Below are 17,935 nucleotides of genomic sequence, written 5' to 3'. Positions count from 1 at the left end.
CTTGATATTTATTTATGACTGGTGGATTAGGATGATTAATGCTCTAAATGCTGGTATTTCTTGCTTGATTCATTTTTGCATCATCACTTGTCAAAAAGAGAAACCGAGTCAGAGGACTGTAGGTAGGCTAATGTGAGCATTTGAGCTAATAGTAAAAAGTGAGGATAACTTTTTGTGTTTTCAGAATATTTAATTTTTCAGTAATACTTAGGACTTTTTAAATGAATAGTTCTGTGCATAAGAGACTATAATTAGGAAAAAGTTTTAAAAACTCAGTCTCAAAAGGTAATTAAGAATATTTTTGAAAAAAAAAAAAAGATGGGATGCCCGGGTGGCTCAGCTGTTAATGTTAAGCACCTGCCTTTGACCCAGGGTGTGATCCTGGAGACCCAGGATCGAGTCCCACATCAGGCTCCCTGTATGGAGCCTGCTTCTCTCTCTGCCTCTGTCTATGTCTCTGCCTCTCTCTGTGTCTCTCATTAATATATAAATAAATTCTTTAAAAAATATTTTTGAGAAAAAAGAATATTTTTGAAAATCAAAATCATTCATAGGCCTCTGGTTTTTAATCCATCATGACTAATATCAGTAAATTTTAGTGTATTCATGTTTTAAACTAAGACTTTTTGATATGGCCTTGGGATATGTAGAAAGAGGCCTACTGTGGCCCTAAAAAGGAAAGTACAGAACAGTTTTTGGTAGAGTTCATCCTTGTGAGCGCTTGGTGAACTGAAGACTAATTGACCAAAAAAGCTCTTGAAGACTGCTGCTAATATCTCAGAGACATTTATATGTATAATTCACTTGTTTTTTTTTTTTAAATATTTTATTTATTTATTTATTCATGAGAGACACTGAGAAGGAGAGGCAGAGACACAGGCAGAGGGAGAAACAGGCTCCATGCAGGAAGCCCAATGTGGGACTCGATCCCAGGTCTCCAGGATTAAGCCCTGGCAGAAGGCAGGCGCTAAACCACTGAGGCACCTGGGCTGCCCTATAATTCACTTATTAAATAACACACATACAAAGTAACAAGATTGATGCTTATCATTTCTTTTTGTTCCTAAGTTGACACTTTGTAATATTCACACAGATCCTGACTCTTTTTTCATGTCTTGAACTGTGTTAGGTTGGGTGTTATTTTTGCAAATCACTTCAGAGTCTTTGGGGGGAAGGAATAGACACATACATACACAAACACTCATCCACAGGGATGTATGCACACACTTACCTTTGCCCATTCTGCCTCTCCTCTTTCTCTTTGGCTCCTCTGAGCTCTTGCACGTTCTCTGGTAGCAGCTGTAACAGCAGGATGTGCAGTAATGTGGAGGATAAACGTATTGGATGGTATAAGGTGCTATACTTATGTCTGTCGGTGAAATACCACTATGTTGTCTCTTCAACATGGATACATTGAAAAAGAGTTACACTTGGAATGATTTTTATGAACGCCTCTCTTATATTTTTCATTGCTCGTAGACTTTATTGGCTGAGTTTGATACAAATCTTCAGTTAAATTATTCATTCTCTTAAAATATATTTTCAGAAAATCCTTGAATTAAAGAATGTCACAAATGGAAAAAATGAGTTAGTTTCAAATGTTTTTGTAAAGTGTGAATTCTATCTTTTTAGATAGAATTTGGAATACTGAATCAGCAATGCGCAGATAATCAATATCTTTATACTTGTCCTTAGTTTCCTAAGTTGTGCAAGCATGTGCTTGCAACTATTCTTTGACTTCAGTTACTTTATAATTTAATAACTTAAAAAATTTTTAGGATGCTAATATTTACTCCATTAGTTTGTAGTGAGTCCAGAAACTATTGAATATTAATACATTGCTGTTTTCTAGATAATGAATAGGTTTTATTATATGGAAAACTTTTGGTTTTCATTGTCAACTATGAGTTTGGACAAATATAATGATTTTTTGAGATTAATTATGTTCTTATGTAAAATTGTAATTGTTTACATGTCACATGTATTTTTAAATAATCTTCAATATATATCATGGTATTTAACACATAGTGCATTCTATAAATTATTTGTTGGTTGTGTTCTGAAGGATAGTTAAAATTTAAACTCAAACACAGGATTTAGGATGAAAACTGACCATGGGAAGACACAATATATAGATCAGGATTTGATAGACTTTTTCTGTAAAGTGCTAGGGAGTAAATATTTTAGGCTATAAGGTCTCTGTGTCAAATTAATCCACTCTACTGTTGTGGTAGGAAAGCAGCCATAGATAATAATGTGTTCCAATAAAATAACCTGTGTTCCAATAAAACCTTACTGAAACAGGTAATGGGTTGATTTGGCCCATAGCCTGCAGTTTGTGGACTCTGAGAAAAATAGAACATAGACTTGATGTCACTCACACAAACCTACATTCTAGTCCAGACTATATCATTTATTACCTTTAGAATACCATAAAAGTTACTTACTACCTATGAGCTTTACTTCCCTCATTTGTAAAAATATGATTTAGATAAATGCAACTAGCTTGCAGAGTTTTTGTGAGGATGTCATAACACATTCTTGCAAAACAGAACACATGAATAATAAAGCACACTTTAAGAAAACTAGACTTATTTTTTGTAGCAGTTTAGGTTCACAGCAAAATTGAGAGGCAAATAACAGAAGTTTCTCATGTACCTCGTGCCCCCACACATGCATGGCCTCCCCCATGATCTACATTTGTTACCCCCAGAATGGTTCATTTATTAAAATTAATGAACTTACATTGACACATCACAATCACCTAAAACCCACAGTTTACTTTAAGGTTCACTCTTCATGGTATACATTCTTTGCATTTGGACAAATGCATCATTATAGTATCATATAGTTATTTTTAGTGTCCTAAAATTAGGCATCACTTATTCATTTCCCTCCACCAACCCCTGGCAACCACTGATCATTTTTTCTGTCTCCATTATTTTACCATTTCCAGAATGTCATATACCTAGAATCATAAAGTATGTAGAGTTTTAAGGTTGGGTTATTTCACCTAAAAATATCCACTTCAGGCTCTTCTGGGTCTTTTCATGGTTTGATAGCTCTTTTTTTTTTTTTTTTTTTAGCACTAAATACTAATTCCATTATTTGGATGTGTCACAGTTATCTATTCACCTCCTGAGGGACATCTTGGTTTCTTCCAAGTTTTAGTAATTGTGAATAAACTGGTATAAACATCCACATGCAGGTTTTTGAATGGACATAAGCTTTCAACTCCTTTGGGTAAATTGTTGGATCATATCGTAAAGATATGTTTACTTTTATAAGGAACTGACAAACAGGGGATCCCTGGGTGGCTCAGCAGTTTAGCGCCTGCCTTCGGCCCAGGGCGTGATCCTGGAGTCCCAGGATCGAGTTCCACATCAGGCTCCCTGCATGGAGCCTGCTTCTCCCTCTGCCTGTGTCTCTGCCTCTCTCTCTCTCTCTCTCTCTCTGTCTCTCATGAATAAATAAATAAAATCTTTTAAAAAAATAAGGAACTGACAAACTGTCTTCCAAAGTTGTTGGACCATTTTGCATCCCATCAATAAAGAATAACAGACCTTGTTGCTTCACATCCTTGTCAGCATTTGGTGTTTGAAAATTCTAGATTTTGATCATTCTAACAGGTAGGTGTCTTGTGGTATTTGATAGTTTTAATTTAACATTTCCGAGATGACATATGATGTGCAGCATCTTATTTGTTATCTATATATCTTCTTCGGTGAGCTATCTGGTAAGATCTTTGGCCTTTTACCTGGTTATTTGTTTTCTTATTGTTGAGAGTCCTCTGTATATTTTGGATAATAGTTCCTTTCCAGACATATATTCTGCAAATATTTTTCCTGTAGCCTTTCTCTCTCTCAACACTTCCTTTCATGGAGCAGAAAGTTTTAATTTTAAAGAAGTCCAGCTTATTGATTCTTTATTTCATGGATTGTGCTTTTGGTGTTATATCTAAGTCATTGCCATACCAGGTCATGTAGGTTTTCTCCTATGTTATTCTAGGAGTTTTAGAGTCTTGTATTTTACATTTAAGTCTATGATCCCTCTTGTGTTATTTTTTTTTGTGAAACGTTGTTGTCTAAATTCTTCTCCTTCTCCTGTTTCTTGTTTTTTACTTTCTTCTTGCATGTGGATGTCCAGTTGTTCCAGCACCATTTGTCAAAAGATTGTCTTTGCTTTATTGTATTACTTTTGCTCCTTTGCCAAAAGTCAGTTGACTATATTTATGTGGTTCCATTTCTAGGTTCTTAATTCTGTTCCACTGGTTTATTGTCTATTCTCTTGCCATTATTTCACTGTCTTGATTACTATAGCTTGACAGTAAGTCTACAAGGCAAGTAGTGTCAGACTTATGATTTTATATTTCAATATTATCATGGCTATTTGGGGCCTTCTGCTTCTCCACATACACTTTAGAATCTGTTTGTTGATATCTACAAAATAACTTGTGAGATTTTGATTAGAATTGCATTGAACTATATAGATCAAGTTAAAAGGAACTGAGATTTTGACAGTATTGAATCTTCTCATCCATGAATACAAAATACCTTTTATTTAGTTTTCTGCTTTTGTTCATCAGAGCTTTGTAGTTCCCCTCATATTGACCTTGTATTTATTCTGTTAAATGTACACCTAAGTATTTTTTTTGATGAAAATATAAATTGTATTGTGATTTAAATTTTAAATTTCATTTGTTCATTGCTGGTATATATGAAAGTGATTGACTTGTGTTTATTAACCTTGTATCCTACAGTCTTACAATAATTAGGGTTGGTTCTTTAGGATTTTCTATATCAAGTCGTCTGTGAATGAAGACCATTTTATTTCTTCTTTCCCAATCTGTATACCTCTTATTTCCCTTTATTATCTTATTGCATTGGCTAGGATTTCCAGTATGATGCTTGCCTTGTTCCTGGTCTTAATAGGAAAACTCCAGTTTCTTGCTATGAAATATGAATTTATCTATAGTTTTTTTGTAAATATTCTTTTTTGTGTGGAAATATTCTTAATCAAGTTGAGGAAGTTCCCCTCTATTCCTAGTGTACCAGACATTTTTACCACAAATAGATGCTGCATTTTGTTAAATGCTTTTTCTGCATCTATTGATATAATCATGTGATTTGTCTTTTTTATCCTGTGAGTGTGATGGATTACTTTAATTAATGTTTGAATAATGAGCTAACTTTACACACCTGGCATGAATTCCACTTGGTTGTGAAGTATAATTCTTTTTATACATTGTTGGATTTGATTTGTTATTATTTTGCTGAGGATTTTTATAGAACACACTTTTATATATAGGAGCAATGATTAATATTATCAAATAAGCGATTTGTTCAGTGTGGAGCCCCACACGGGGCTTGATCTCATGACTCTGAGATCACCAGCTGAGCTCGAACCAAGAGTTGAATGCTCAGCTGACTGCACCACTCAGGCGCCCCCAGAAATTTATAAATTTAGAGTCAAATTAAGAAACAAAAAAATTTAGTTTTCTTTATATAATGCCAACTATTATAACAGTAAAGGTGAGAAAATTATCTTCAAAATGCTCTCAGTGCTACTTTGCTCAGTAAGCGGCAATAGTCAAGAGTATGGATTAATATCAAGCTCTCAAATCACAATATGGTTCACCTGCATCAAGTTGACAAATTCAGCATAACATGCAAAGCAGCAATATAGTTGACGATGACTATAGTATAGTCTTACTGTGAGTTCTTGCAACTCCTAGGCATTTGTTTAGACCTTCTCCACTCTGTACCTTGTCATGAAAGAAAGTTATGAGAGAAAAGATGAGAGTTGTGGCCACCTTGGCTCATGGAAGCTGTTAGCTCTGGTCTCTCTTCAGTTTACTAATCACATAGCCACTTGGTATCTACTTTGTAGCTATATGTTTTCAATTATAGATTATTCATCAATTACATGTTAATTACTAATTATAAATACTAATAAACAACTGATGGCAAATAACAGGTGATTAGTTTGATATGAAGCAACTTCATTAAGGCCTTCATTTATCTTTGAATCAGGATACATTCTATGGTTTAGCCCAATGTCCAATTCTGAGGTATTATTCAGAGGAAAGACCACAAACCAACTGTTAAACATTTCTTTCAAATAGTCATTTTTAAAAATATGGGGTACAAGAAGTGGTAGATGAATAGCAATAAGTAGTATTCCCTTAAATACAAGCTGTTCTCACCTTGTGTAGTTCCAGTAGAGAAGAATTTCAGTTTACAACAGTTAGTTGAATACCAGTCCTTCATATCCCAGTTCAAATTTCTGTTCATACAACCTTTGCTCCTAGCTCTTCAGCCCACAGATTGCTATATAAATAACAGAAACTCATTATAATCCTTGATCAAATTACATCACTTTTTTCAGTTTGTCACTGATTGTTCATTTCACATCCGCTACTCAGCTTGCACAGGCAGCAAGGCCTTTGGTTGTGTTGCTTCCTTGTAGCCCAGTGATAAACTCGGCCAATATTTTAAAAAATTGCGTAACTGAACAAGAAAATTGGCCAAAAAAGATGAAAGTGCCTCAAAGAAATGAAATGAAAATGCTGGAAGTAAAATTTGAATCAAAAAGTGTTTTATTTATACAACAAATAGCTGATCTGGGGAATGGTAACACTACTACTGTTCAGGTGACTATAGATTTGTAGCCAGAGGAACTTATTCAAGCGGAAGTAAAATTTAAAAAGTTGTGATGAATAAATTGAAGATGTTTCAGAGGAAGTGCTGCTGCAAAAGTACCTCACATGAAAGGAACTATCAGAGATAGAGCATGAGGTGAAACAATGCAAAGGGTAACATTTTGGAAATTGATTCAAACTTACAAAAGATTATACAGATCTCTAGGGCTTAGGAAAGATGCTCATGCCATATATGAAGTTATACAATGACAAGAAGACCACACTAATCTTGATAAGTTTTTTTTCAAATAAATAAAATACAATAATTCTCAATGTCTTAAATTGATATACTAAGTAGATATTAATTTTACTAGTTTTTCATTTAGCTATCAATTTAAAATAAGTAAAAGAATTTTTAATGTTTCTACAAAAAAGTTGAAAGGTCATGGGATAATTATAATTTTTACTACCAATTAATTGTTATTTACTTCATTGATATTTAAGATCACTTTTTATAGACTCACTTCAGCCTGTGCATGGTCACTTTACAATCCCATAATACTATGCAAACTGAACGTCAATTGCAAAGTATGCATATATACAAACATGAGCACATTGACACATTGTACTGGATATATAAACTGTTATCCTGTATCCTTTTATGTATTTAACAAGCACACAACTTAATTTATATGAATTTATAATTAATTATTTGTTCTATTTTAAACTGCAAATCCCTTTACAAATATTATATGTGAAGAATAATTATTTCTTACTATTTGATATGTACTAATCACTGTTTTAAAATCTTTATGTGTATTATTTCCTTGATTTTCATGTTGACTGAATGATGTATATTTGGTTATTATGTGGTGAAGTAAAGATTTAAATCTGGGAAATCTAAATTCAAAATCTATATTTTAAAAATTTAACTTTAGTTTTTAATATTGAAATATATTTAACACACAATATTATATTAGCCTCAGTTGTAATAGTGATTTGACAATTCTATACAATATTCAGTGCTCACCACAGTAAGTGTAAGTAGCCATCTGTTACCATATAATGTTATTACAGGGGAATCTCTGTGAGTTAAGTATCTGCCTTTAGCTCAGGTCATGACCCCATGGTTCTGGGATTGAGCTCCATGTCAAGCTCCATGGTGTGTGTGTATGTGGGCGGGGGGCGGGGGGGGGGGGTCCCTGCTCAGTGGGGAGCCTACTTCTTCCTCTCCCTTTGCCTCTCCCCTGCTTTTGTATATGCTCTCTCTCTCACTTTCTCTTTTGAATAAATAAAATCTTTAAAAATATACTAATGTTATTACAATATTATTGAATATATTCCCTATGTTGTAATTTGCATATCTGTGACTTATTTATTTTATAATTGAAAGGTTGTACTTAATCCTCTTCACCTGTTTCACCCATCCCCTACCCACCTCCAATCTAGCAACCACCATTCTCTGTTTTTATATTTCTAGTCTTTTTTTCAGTTTTTGTTTGTTTTATTTTTTACATTCCACATATACATGAAATTGTGTGGTACTTACCTTTTTCTATCTAACTTACTTCACTTAACATAATACCTTCTATTGTCCATTCATGTCGCAAATGACAAGATCTCAATCTTTTATATGGCCAAGTACCATTCCGTTGTGTGTGTGTGTGTATGTTTTATCCAATCATCTATCAATGGACATTTATGTCACTTATGTTGTTTTCATAAATGGCTATAAGGTGCAGTAAGCATGAGGATCCATTTGTCTTTTTGAATTAGCTGTTTTCATTTTATTCAGGTAAATATTCAATAGTAGAATTACTGGATCATATGGTATTTCTATTTTTAATTTTTTGAAGAACTTCCATACTATTTTTCAAAGTGGTTACACCATTTTACATTCCCACCAACAGTGCATGAAGGTTTCCTTTTCTCCACATCCTTGCCAACTCTTCATTCCTTCTTTTTGATATTCACCAGTCTGACTAGTGTGAAGTTATATTTCATTGTGGTTTTGATTTGCACTTGTGTGATGATTAGTAATGTTGAGCATCTTTTCATGTTTCTGTTGGCTATATATCTTCTTTGGAAAAAATGACTATTCAGGTTCTCTACCCACTTTAAATTGGATTATTTGTTGTTTTTCGGTGTTGAATTGTATGAGTTCTTTTTATGTTTTGGATATTAACCTCTTATCAAATATATCATTTGCAAATATTCTTTCCCATTCATTAAGGTTGCCTTTTCGTTTTGTTGATGGGTTCCTTTGCTGTGAAAAAGCTTTTTATTTTGGTGTAGTTCTGATAGTTTATTTTTGCTTTTATTTCCCTTTCCTGAGGAGGTATATACGTATATATGTTGTTAAGGTCAATGTCCAAGAGATTACTGCTTATATTTCTTTTTAGGAGCTTTATGGCTTCAGGTCTGACACTTAGGTTTTTAATCCAGTTTGAGTTCATTTTTGCATATGCTGTAAGAAAGTCATTCAGTTTCACTCTTTTGCATGTAGCTGTCTAGTTTTCTCATCACTACTTATTTTTTTTAAGATTTTATTTATTTATTCATGATAGACACAGAGAGAGAGAGGCAGAGACACAGGCAGAGGGAGAAGCAGGCTCCATGCAGGGAGCCTGACACGGGACTCGATCCCAGGACTCCAGGATCACACCCTGGGCCAAAGGCAGGCACTAAACTGCTGAGCCACCCAGGGATCCCACTCATCACTACTTATTGAAGAGACTGTTTTTCCCATTGTGTATTCTTGCCTCCTTCATTGTAGGTTAATTAACCATGTAAGTGTGGGTTTGTTTCTGGACAAAACCCATATTCTTAACTACATTGCTATAGTTTATGTTTTATTTTTATCAGAGGTCCTTAGATATATTAGGTGTTTCATTAGATATATTAAGATATATTCAAATTGAAACTTCTTAACTATATTTAAATTGCTTTATTAAACATAAATACTTTTCTAGACTGTTTAGTTAAAATGTAAATTTAAATATGATGCATCCAAATTTCACTTAATGCCTTATTTATATATTTTCATAAAAATATTTAGTGAATGTTTTCAACATGGTCCTGTATATTCATTTCTGTCATCTCATTGATCATATTATTGAAATCATAGATATGTGCTTCTAAAATTTGGAAATTGAAACTCTGTTAGACCAATGTTTTATAAATTTGATCCATGAATTATTAGAATTAGATCATGAGGGTTATTAAAAAATGCAAAGATCAGTACCTGATATATTCTGAATATTTGATGCCCTGACACAAAATTCAGCATTTCAACCAGTGCTCCCACCTGACTGATTCTGCTGCACTCTCCAGTTTAAAGGCCTGGTTCTTAGAGAATATTTAATCAATTGTATGTAGTCATCTTATTGATAGGGAATCTGAGATTCCCTTATGCTTTTTTTTTTCTGTGTTTTAAAGTGTTTACTGTTAATTTTAACATACCTAGGAAGACCTTTTAAAATAGTGCACTTTTAAAGTAAGGGTTAATACCTAGTTTAATCTCCAAATATGGATTTAAGTCATTTCTCAGGTTTATGCCCTCATCTCCTTATATTCTCCTATGTCTGATAGAAATATATTATTTGATTTACAGGGTAGTTTTCAAATAAATCTCCAATCCAGTGTTATTTTCTCCCCCAAAATTTTTTTAAAAAACTGATGTATGGCAGCCCAGGTGGCTCAGCGGTTTAGTGCTGCCTTCAGCCCAGGGTGTGATCCTAGAGACTGGGGATCAAGTCCCACGTTGGGTTCCCTGCATACAGCCTGCTTCTCCTTCCTGTGTCTCTGCCCCTCTCTCTCTCTCTCTCTCTCTCTCTCTCTCATAAATAAAATCTTTAAAAAAAAAAAACTGGTGTAAAGGCACCTGGGTGGCTCAGTTGATTAAGCATATGACTCTTGATTTTAGCTCAGGTCATGATCTCAGGGTCATGATCTCAGGGTCATGTAGAGAGCCCACTTTGGGCTCTGCTCTGGGCATGGAGTTTGCTTAAGATTCTCTCTTTCCCTCTCCCTCTCTCCCTCTCCCCTCCCCAGATGTGTCTCTTTCCCTCTCAAAAAACAAAAACAAAACCAAAAAAACTGGTGTGACTTACACTGAAAAGTCCAACATTAGAGAGCACATGAATAAAATAAACTTAGTTTTAATAATAAATATTAATGAACTGTTTGTATAAAAGCTATATTCCTCCTAAAGGTTTGCTTGGCTCAGTGGAAAGAATATAGGTTTAGGGTCATATAGCCCTTAATATCAAAGTATTTAGAGCCAGTTATTCCCTGTATGACTTTAGGCAAATCATTTACTTTGATTTGCAATTTCTTCATATATAAAGTGGGCATAATTCACCTGTATTAAATAGATTGTAACCAAGAAATAAATGAGGTTAAAATGCCTTTTACGTAATACTTGTTCAGCGAATCTTAATTTCTTCTTTTCCTTCTCTTCTGCTTCAGTTTCATGGGTTGACTAATCTCTCTGTTGTCCTGTACTTTAGTATAGCTTTTACAGTTCTGAACCCAAGATCATCTTCCCACCGAGCCCCAGTGTTATCTCACCTTTTTTTTTTTTCCCTCTGTAAGTTGATATGTGAAGAGGGACACAAGGGGACAAAAAATCATCATTGTAAGGTGCAGCCACTGAAAAACAGTATGGAGGTCCCTCAAAAAAAGTTAAAAATAGATCTATCCTATGATCCAGTAATTGTACCACTGAGTATTTACCTAAAGAATACAAAAACACTAAATCAGAGGGATACATGCACCCCAATGTTTATAGCAGTATTATCTATAATAGCCAAGAAAGATATGGAGGCTGCCCCAGGGTCCATTGATAGATGAATGGATAAAAAAGATGTGGTATATGTATTTAATGGAATATTGTTCAGCCATAAAAAAGAACGAAATCTTGCCATTAGCAATGACATGGATGGAGCTAGAGAGTACAATGCTAAATGAAATATGTCAATAATGGAAAGATAAATATCATGATTTTACCCCGTATATGGAATCTAAGAAATAGAACAAATGAGCAAAAAGAGAGACAGAGGGGGAGAAAGAGAGAGAAATCAAGGAATAGACTCTTTTTTCCTCAAAGATTTTATTTATTTATTCATGAGAGAGACCGTGAGAGAGAGGCAAAGACATAGGCAGAGAGAGAAGCAGGCTCCATGCAGGAAGCCTGATGTGGGACCCAGGGATCATGCCATGAGCCAGAGGCAGATCTTAACTGCTGAGCCACCGGGGTGTCCCAAGGAATAGACTCAACTATAGAGAATAAACTGATGGTTCAGAGGGGAGGATTCAGGGGGATGGTTGAAATAGATGATGGGAATTATGGAGGGCACTTGTCCTGATGAGCACTGGCAACATATGGAAATGCTTAAATACTACATTACACACCTGGAACTACTATCATCCTGTTAACTAATGAATTAAAGGCTTAAAAAAATAAGACATCATTGTGGGTTAAAAATTTAATTGGAGAGAACCTCCTGGTAGTTTTGCTCTCTTCTATTTGTTATATGATTACTGGAATTCCTTGTTTTAGATTCCCCCCTCCCCCAAGGCTATTTTTCTATAAGAGCTTCTAAAGATTGAGACCTTTATTTTTTTATTTTTATTTTTTATTAAAGATTTTATTTATTTATTCATGAGAGGCACAGAGACAGAGAGAGAGAGAGGGAGAGAGAGGGAGGCAGAGACCCAGGCAGAGGGAGAAGCAGGCTCCTTGCAGGGAGCCTGATGTGGGACTCGATCCCCGGTCTCTAGGATCACACCCCGGGCTGAAGGTGGCGCTAAACCGCTGAGCCTCCGGGGCTGCCCTCTTTTTTTAAAAATTTTTTTTATTAGTTGTATTTAAAACAAACTAATCAGCAATATAAGGCCAGTTGGAGACTTATGTTTATGTTTTGAATTTGTCTTTATAGGCTCCAAAACCAAGGAAGGAGTGGTTCATGGTGTGACAACAGGTAAGCTCCATGGGACTTATATCCAAGAATGATATTAAAAATATCTAGTAAACATTAATTATTCAGAGTGTAATTGTAAGTAGTCACTGTGTTTGTAGAGAAGCATTATAAGGGACTACCAACTTTAACTTTAATTCTTTATTAAATATGTTTAGATAAGTAAATAGTTATTACTGATAAATAAAATAATGTATTCCACTGTCAAGAATGATTGCTCTGAATTGACCAGATATGTTTAATTTATGGTAGTATCATATATACTCTGAAATATTATGTTTTGGCAAACTGCTATGATAAATTACATATAAGTATTGCCAGTTTTCTAAGGATTAATGTCAAATTTCCTGTAGAGTATAATAAAACATTTTGACATTAAACTATAGTCAGTATAACGCTTCCTTGATGATTCGGAAAACATTTTGGGAAACACCCTTGAAGTAATCAATGAAGTATTTATTGTATTTATCTCTATTTGGTATAACTTTACCAAGAATTTGAATAGGTGTATAATATTAAAATAAATTAATATCAAAAATGATGAAAATTATGGTGGTGATGATGATGAGGAGAATGATAGAGACAGATAGAAAGATGAAAGTAGAACCGAAATTTCATAATCTTAAGAGCCCACAGACTTGCCATGATTCAGTTTCATCTTGTATGTATTCCAAACTGCCTGACAGATGTGATAAAACAGGATATATAATCAGAAATACAATTCACATGATCAGAAAGCAGTAAACGTAATAGTATCTCAGAAAATTACCATGTTCCTACTACTGAATTATAAAATGGAAATGGGGAAAATCAAATGAGAGTATTAATACAGTATTGTGGTTGATAACCATGACACTGGAGCCAGACTTCCTTGGTTCAAATTTCTGCTTACTACTTATGAGCTTTGTGATTTTCTGTAAGATTCATAATCTTTTTGTGATTTAGTTTCTTTATCTGTAAAAGAATAAAGAAATTTAATGTACACAAATACCTAGAGTAATGAAATCAAGTGGTGTGAATTATGTAGGTGTTATTTATCATCACTTTATAGGTGTTTCTATTTGAATAACATTTTTACAGCTAGTGGAGAAAAATATTTCATATGACTATTTTATATATGCTTTAGATAATAAATGAGGGCACAAAATTAAAATAGAACCTTTTGAAAGGTTCTGCTAGAAGCTACATTAACGTATGCTGCTTGCTTTTGCTCTGTTGCAATCCAATCAATGTGTAATGCCCAGAACTAGGCAAGTAAATTAACTGTGTTGACTTCTTGGGACCATCTATAAATATGATTTATTAAGCATGATTTTAATAAGACCTGGGTAGCAGACAGTTGGAGACTGTAGTATCTGAAGAGCCTAGCTAGATTAAAAGTGTTCCATTTGATAGCTGAAGAATCCATGTGGTTTAGAAAGTAGATAAGCATGTGGTCAGATTTAGAGTCTGTGGTAAAAAGTAAAGAATATAACTAATAATATCATCAAATGGAGGCTATGGACATGAGCTGCAAGGGTAACTAACAAAGCTGGAATTTTCATCTTCTCCAGAATGACACAAAGTGAATATGAGTTTGTGTGTGTGTGTGTGTCTGTGCACATGTGTATGCACACTACTGAAGTTTGTACAATAAGGCAGCAGTTTGTTTTCTGAAAAACAGTAAGTAGACGGCTACTTTATGTTTCCCTGGTTTTATAATATTGAGGAACTTTGCATATCATGCCTTCTTTAGCATATTGAAGAATCTGAGATATTCCATAGTAAAGAAATTTTCATAATTTAGTTTAATCCAGGGCCTTTCAAATTTATTTGACCTTATATCAATAGTTACTAGGATTGAATGAGCCAGTGTTCCAGAGAACACTATGGAAAATGCTACTAAGCAACAAGGCCATGATGATTTTGATGTGGGTCATATTTATAGCCATTGTAAAGCCCTCAACTACTCTGACAATAGAAAAATATTGAAAATCTCCTAAGTAGTCTGACTATGAGAAATGCAGTGGGATAAATCTGCGATTAATACTATCCTTTTCCCATATCAGGTAATGAGTAGGATTATTTAATATAAAATTCCAAAATCTAAGTATAAGGATAAATGAATTTAAGATAATTACCTCAATGGTTAGGGAGAAGAGAGGAATTGGTTACCATACCTGGTCTAAAATGTTTCTTAGGGCTGCATAACATAAGTGCTAAATAAATGTTATTATTGTAAATACTCTTAAAGCAGAGAAGTGAGAAACTATTATATAGTATACAACATCATCAGCTAATGTTAAAAGAAAAATTTCCTCAAGATTCATCCCATTTCTTATTTTTGCAGAAATAATAGACTTCAGTAAACTTAGTTAGGCCAAGAGTTTTCTACCTAAAAAATTCCAGAAAAATAAATTCTCACAGTTAGATAATCTCATGATAAAATCTAAAAAAACTCTACCTTACACCCTAGCTATTTGATCTCAGTTCAATATTGTTGCAGTTGTCAATTTAATGCATTATGTTATGGAAAAATATGAGAATGTATTTATTTGGTTGTACTGAATGACATGTCTTTGAAGACACTTTAAAAAATAGATGTTGATAAAATCTTAATTTTTTTTCCTCATGAAAGTATAGTATAAAGAAATTCCAATTATTGGAGATTTTCTGAAAGTTTTGATTCTTATAAACAGAAATTTGTTACATGATAATGAACACAACTAATTTCAACATATTATAATTTAAATTTCTATATCAAAATGTTTTATAATATAAATTTATTTTCCTCAGATATATAATTTGTACCACTCAAAGCTAGATCTTCTTAACTTTATGATTGTGTTTAATATGAAAGGTTAGAGTTACTGTAACTATTTGAAAAGTTGGTGCCCCATTTTCTTTCTGAGATTTCACTTTTGAGTTAGTCAAATTAAATCTAATTATTGAAGATAATGAATAAATTACAGAGTACACAAAATTTCTTTTTAATGCATTCATAATCATTTATTGAGTATCTGCTGTGAAATACTATAAAGAAAAATAACAGGATCTCTGATTTTAATGGACTCCAAGTAGACTGGTGGTGGTGGAGAGGCACATTGGAAAATGAATAATTCTGGCATAATGCAAAAAGTTCAATAGCAGAGATATATCTAAAATTTTCTGAGATCACAGAAGGATGAACAGGACACTTGTTGGGAGGAAGGTTTTTAATATGGAATTTGACAGTTGAGGTGGGTTTTAATAACAGCTTGAATTTGCTAGGCAAACAGATAGGGAGGTATCTGAGAAGGATTGACGCTTCTGGCCAGATGGAGCTAGATGAATGAAATTGGGAAGACTGGCACAATTAGGGTAAAACATAAAATATTATGCTATCAATTAGTTGGAAGGAAAGTATCGCCTTTGATCCTAGTTATGAGGTCTTTTTCCTTAAAAATGAATATCATTTATTAGAAACAGTATAAAAGGGCTTAACAGTGGGGAATAGGGGCTCAAGGTAACTGGATAATCCACTAGATAAATCAAGTCCTACAGATATATTTTAAATCGTATCTATTATCGCTACATGTACACTGTCATTTTGTAAGGTAACTAATTTGCTTGCTTTTACAATGATAAAATCTGATGAAGTTATATTAAAGGACAAAGTGCATTTTACTGTGAAGTTTATGTGCATTACAAATAAATTAATGTGTATAAATATACAAAGAATGGTCTAGATATATAGAAATAACTTTTTGTGGCTTGTAGAAAAATCATGAGTCTGTAAAAAGATCAAAATTTATTCTTGTCTTTGAGATCATCTAACAAGAAAATGTTCATTTTTCAAGCAAAATTTTCTATTCATGTTCTTGGAAAAGAAAAAAATGACAAGTTAAAGCCCATAATTCACTATTTTTAAAGGATCAACATTCTGGAAATGTTTAAAAACATGAAATAACTTCTCACTGGCATTTAAATTGAACTTTGCATTGGGAATAACCATAACTTGTTAGGAGACATCAACCATATCCCCAGAAGTGGCAAAAGGCAAATATCAAGCAATACCTTCTGGTGACTTCCTGATTTTAGAATCTAGGGTCACTTCAGCTTCCCTACATTGCCCAGAATTGAAGAGTAAGCATCTGTTCTTACATACTACCTCACTTCCATAACCTGCTCTTTGAAACTCAGTTGTCTTGTCCGCATACTCAGTCATTGGCCTTCTCCAATGGGTGACACACAATCTATTCAATTATCATATGACTGGCATACAACATTTGCCAACTTAACAACTGACAGTGCAGCTCATCTAGTTAGTTCCTCAGGCTGGGCTTTATCTGCAGAGGATGTATGCAAGCATAAAGCATAACCCCCCCCCCCCAAAAAAAAAGATGTCTCGGTTTGCTTAGGAGGGAGCCTGAAGAAAAATATCATTCAAAATCCCCAAATCCTGAAATCTGGGAAAAAGGCAGAAAAAGAGTTTGTGAGACAAAAAGAGAAGAGGATAATATTATGTAGATGGACATAAGAGATGCATGATGCAGGCTTTTTGAGTATGAATGTTATAAGGTTTAGATGAATAGAGGTTTTATTTCTCTATTGACATTGAGATTAAGAGCAGAAGCTCATCTGTTTTTTCATAGAACTCTTCATTTAATTGAAACAAACCTTTTTTTCATTGGAGTTTCCTTTATTTGGCAATTGCATGGAGGTAATTATAGAAAGATTGATTCAGTAATTATATCATATGGTCTTGGAGAATTTTTGATATGAAATTAAATCTTCTTCCAAATGTAATCCCAGACTATTTACACTGTCTTCTCTAAATTTTTAACTTATTTTTAAAAATCTACTGAATCACCATTTGTATATTGTTTTATGAAAAAAATTGTATATTGTTTTATGAAAAAAATTGTTTTATGAACATTAAGTATGACCATTTTCATACTTAATGTCTAGCTCTTTTTTTTTTACCATTTATATTGTTCAAAAATCAATCTTTTTATTAAAAACCCTGTCTCAACCACTTGAAGTTTGATAAAAGGATTAAAATTTCTTTATAACCATCCCTTACTCTATTGTTATTTTTTTTTTTTGGCTTTTTAAGTTCTTTAATTTTAATTCCAGTTAGTAAGCATAGAGTGTTATATTAGTTTCAGGTATACAATATAATGATTCAATAATTCTATGCATCACCTGGTGCTCATCACAAGTGCATTCTTTGACCCCTATCACATTGAACCATTCCCTCCTGATAACCACCAGTTTGTTCTCTATAATTGAGAGTCTGTTTCTTCATTTGTCTTTCTCTCTCTTTTCTTTTCCTTTGTTCATTTGTTTTGTT

General features: G+C 33.5%; 1 protein-coding gene across 13 annotated transcripts in view; it reads left to right on the top strand.

The window, feature by feature from the left end:
* The window catches only part of SNCA (synuclein alpha), a 172,020-nt gene that overhangs the window by 21,771 nt on the left and 132,314 nt on the right, over positions 1 to 17,935 (top strand). For all 13 annotated transcript variants that reach the window (XR_013371247.1, XR_013371245.1, XR_013371246.1 and 10 more), the window contains one exon: positions 12,583 to 12,624. Coding sequence is in view for 6 of the 13 variants with exons in the window: in XM_077882870.1 (XP_077738996.1) it covers positions 12,583 to 12,624 (42 nt within the window). In the remaining 7 variants the exon portion in view is untranslated. The remainder of the gene's footprint in view (positions 1 to 12,582; positions 12,625 to 17,935) is intronic.

Source organism: Canis aureus, chromosome 33 (genome assembly GCF_053574225.1).
Source record: "Canis aureus isolate CA01 chromosome 33, VMU_Caureus_v.1.0, whole genome shotgun sequence".
Classification (NCBI taxonomy): Eukaryota; Metazoa; Chordata; class Mammalia; order Carnivora; family Canidae; genus Canis; species Canis aureus.
Note: the sequence above shows the minus strand (reverse complement) of the source record. Positions and strands in the feature narration are given on the sequence as shown.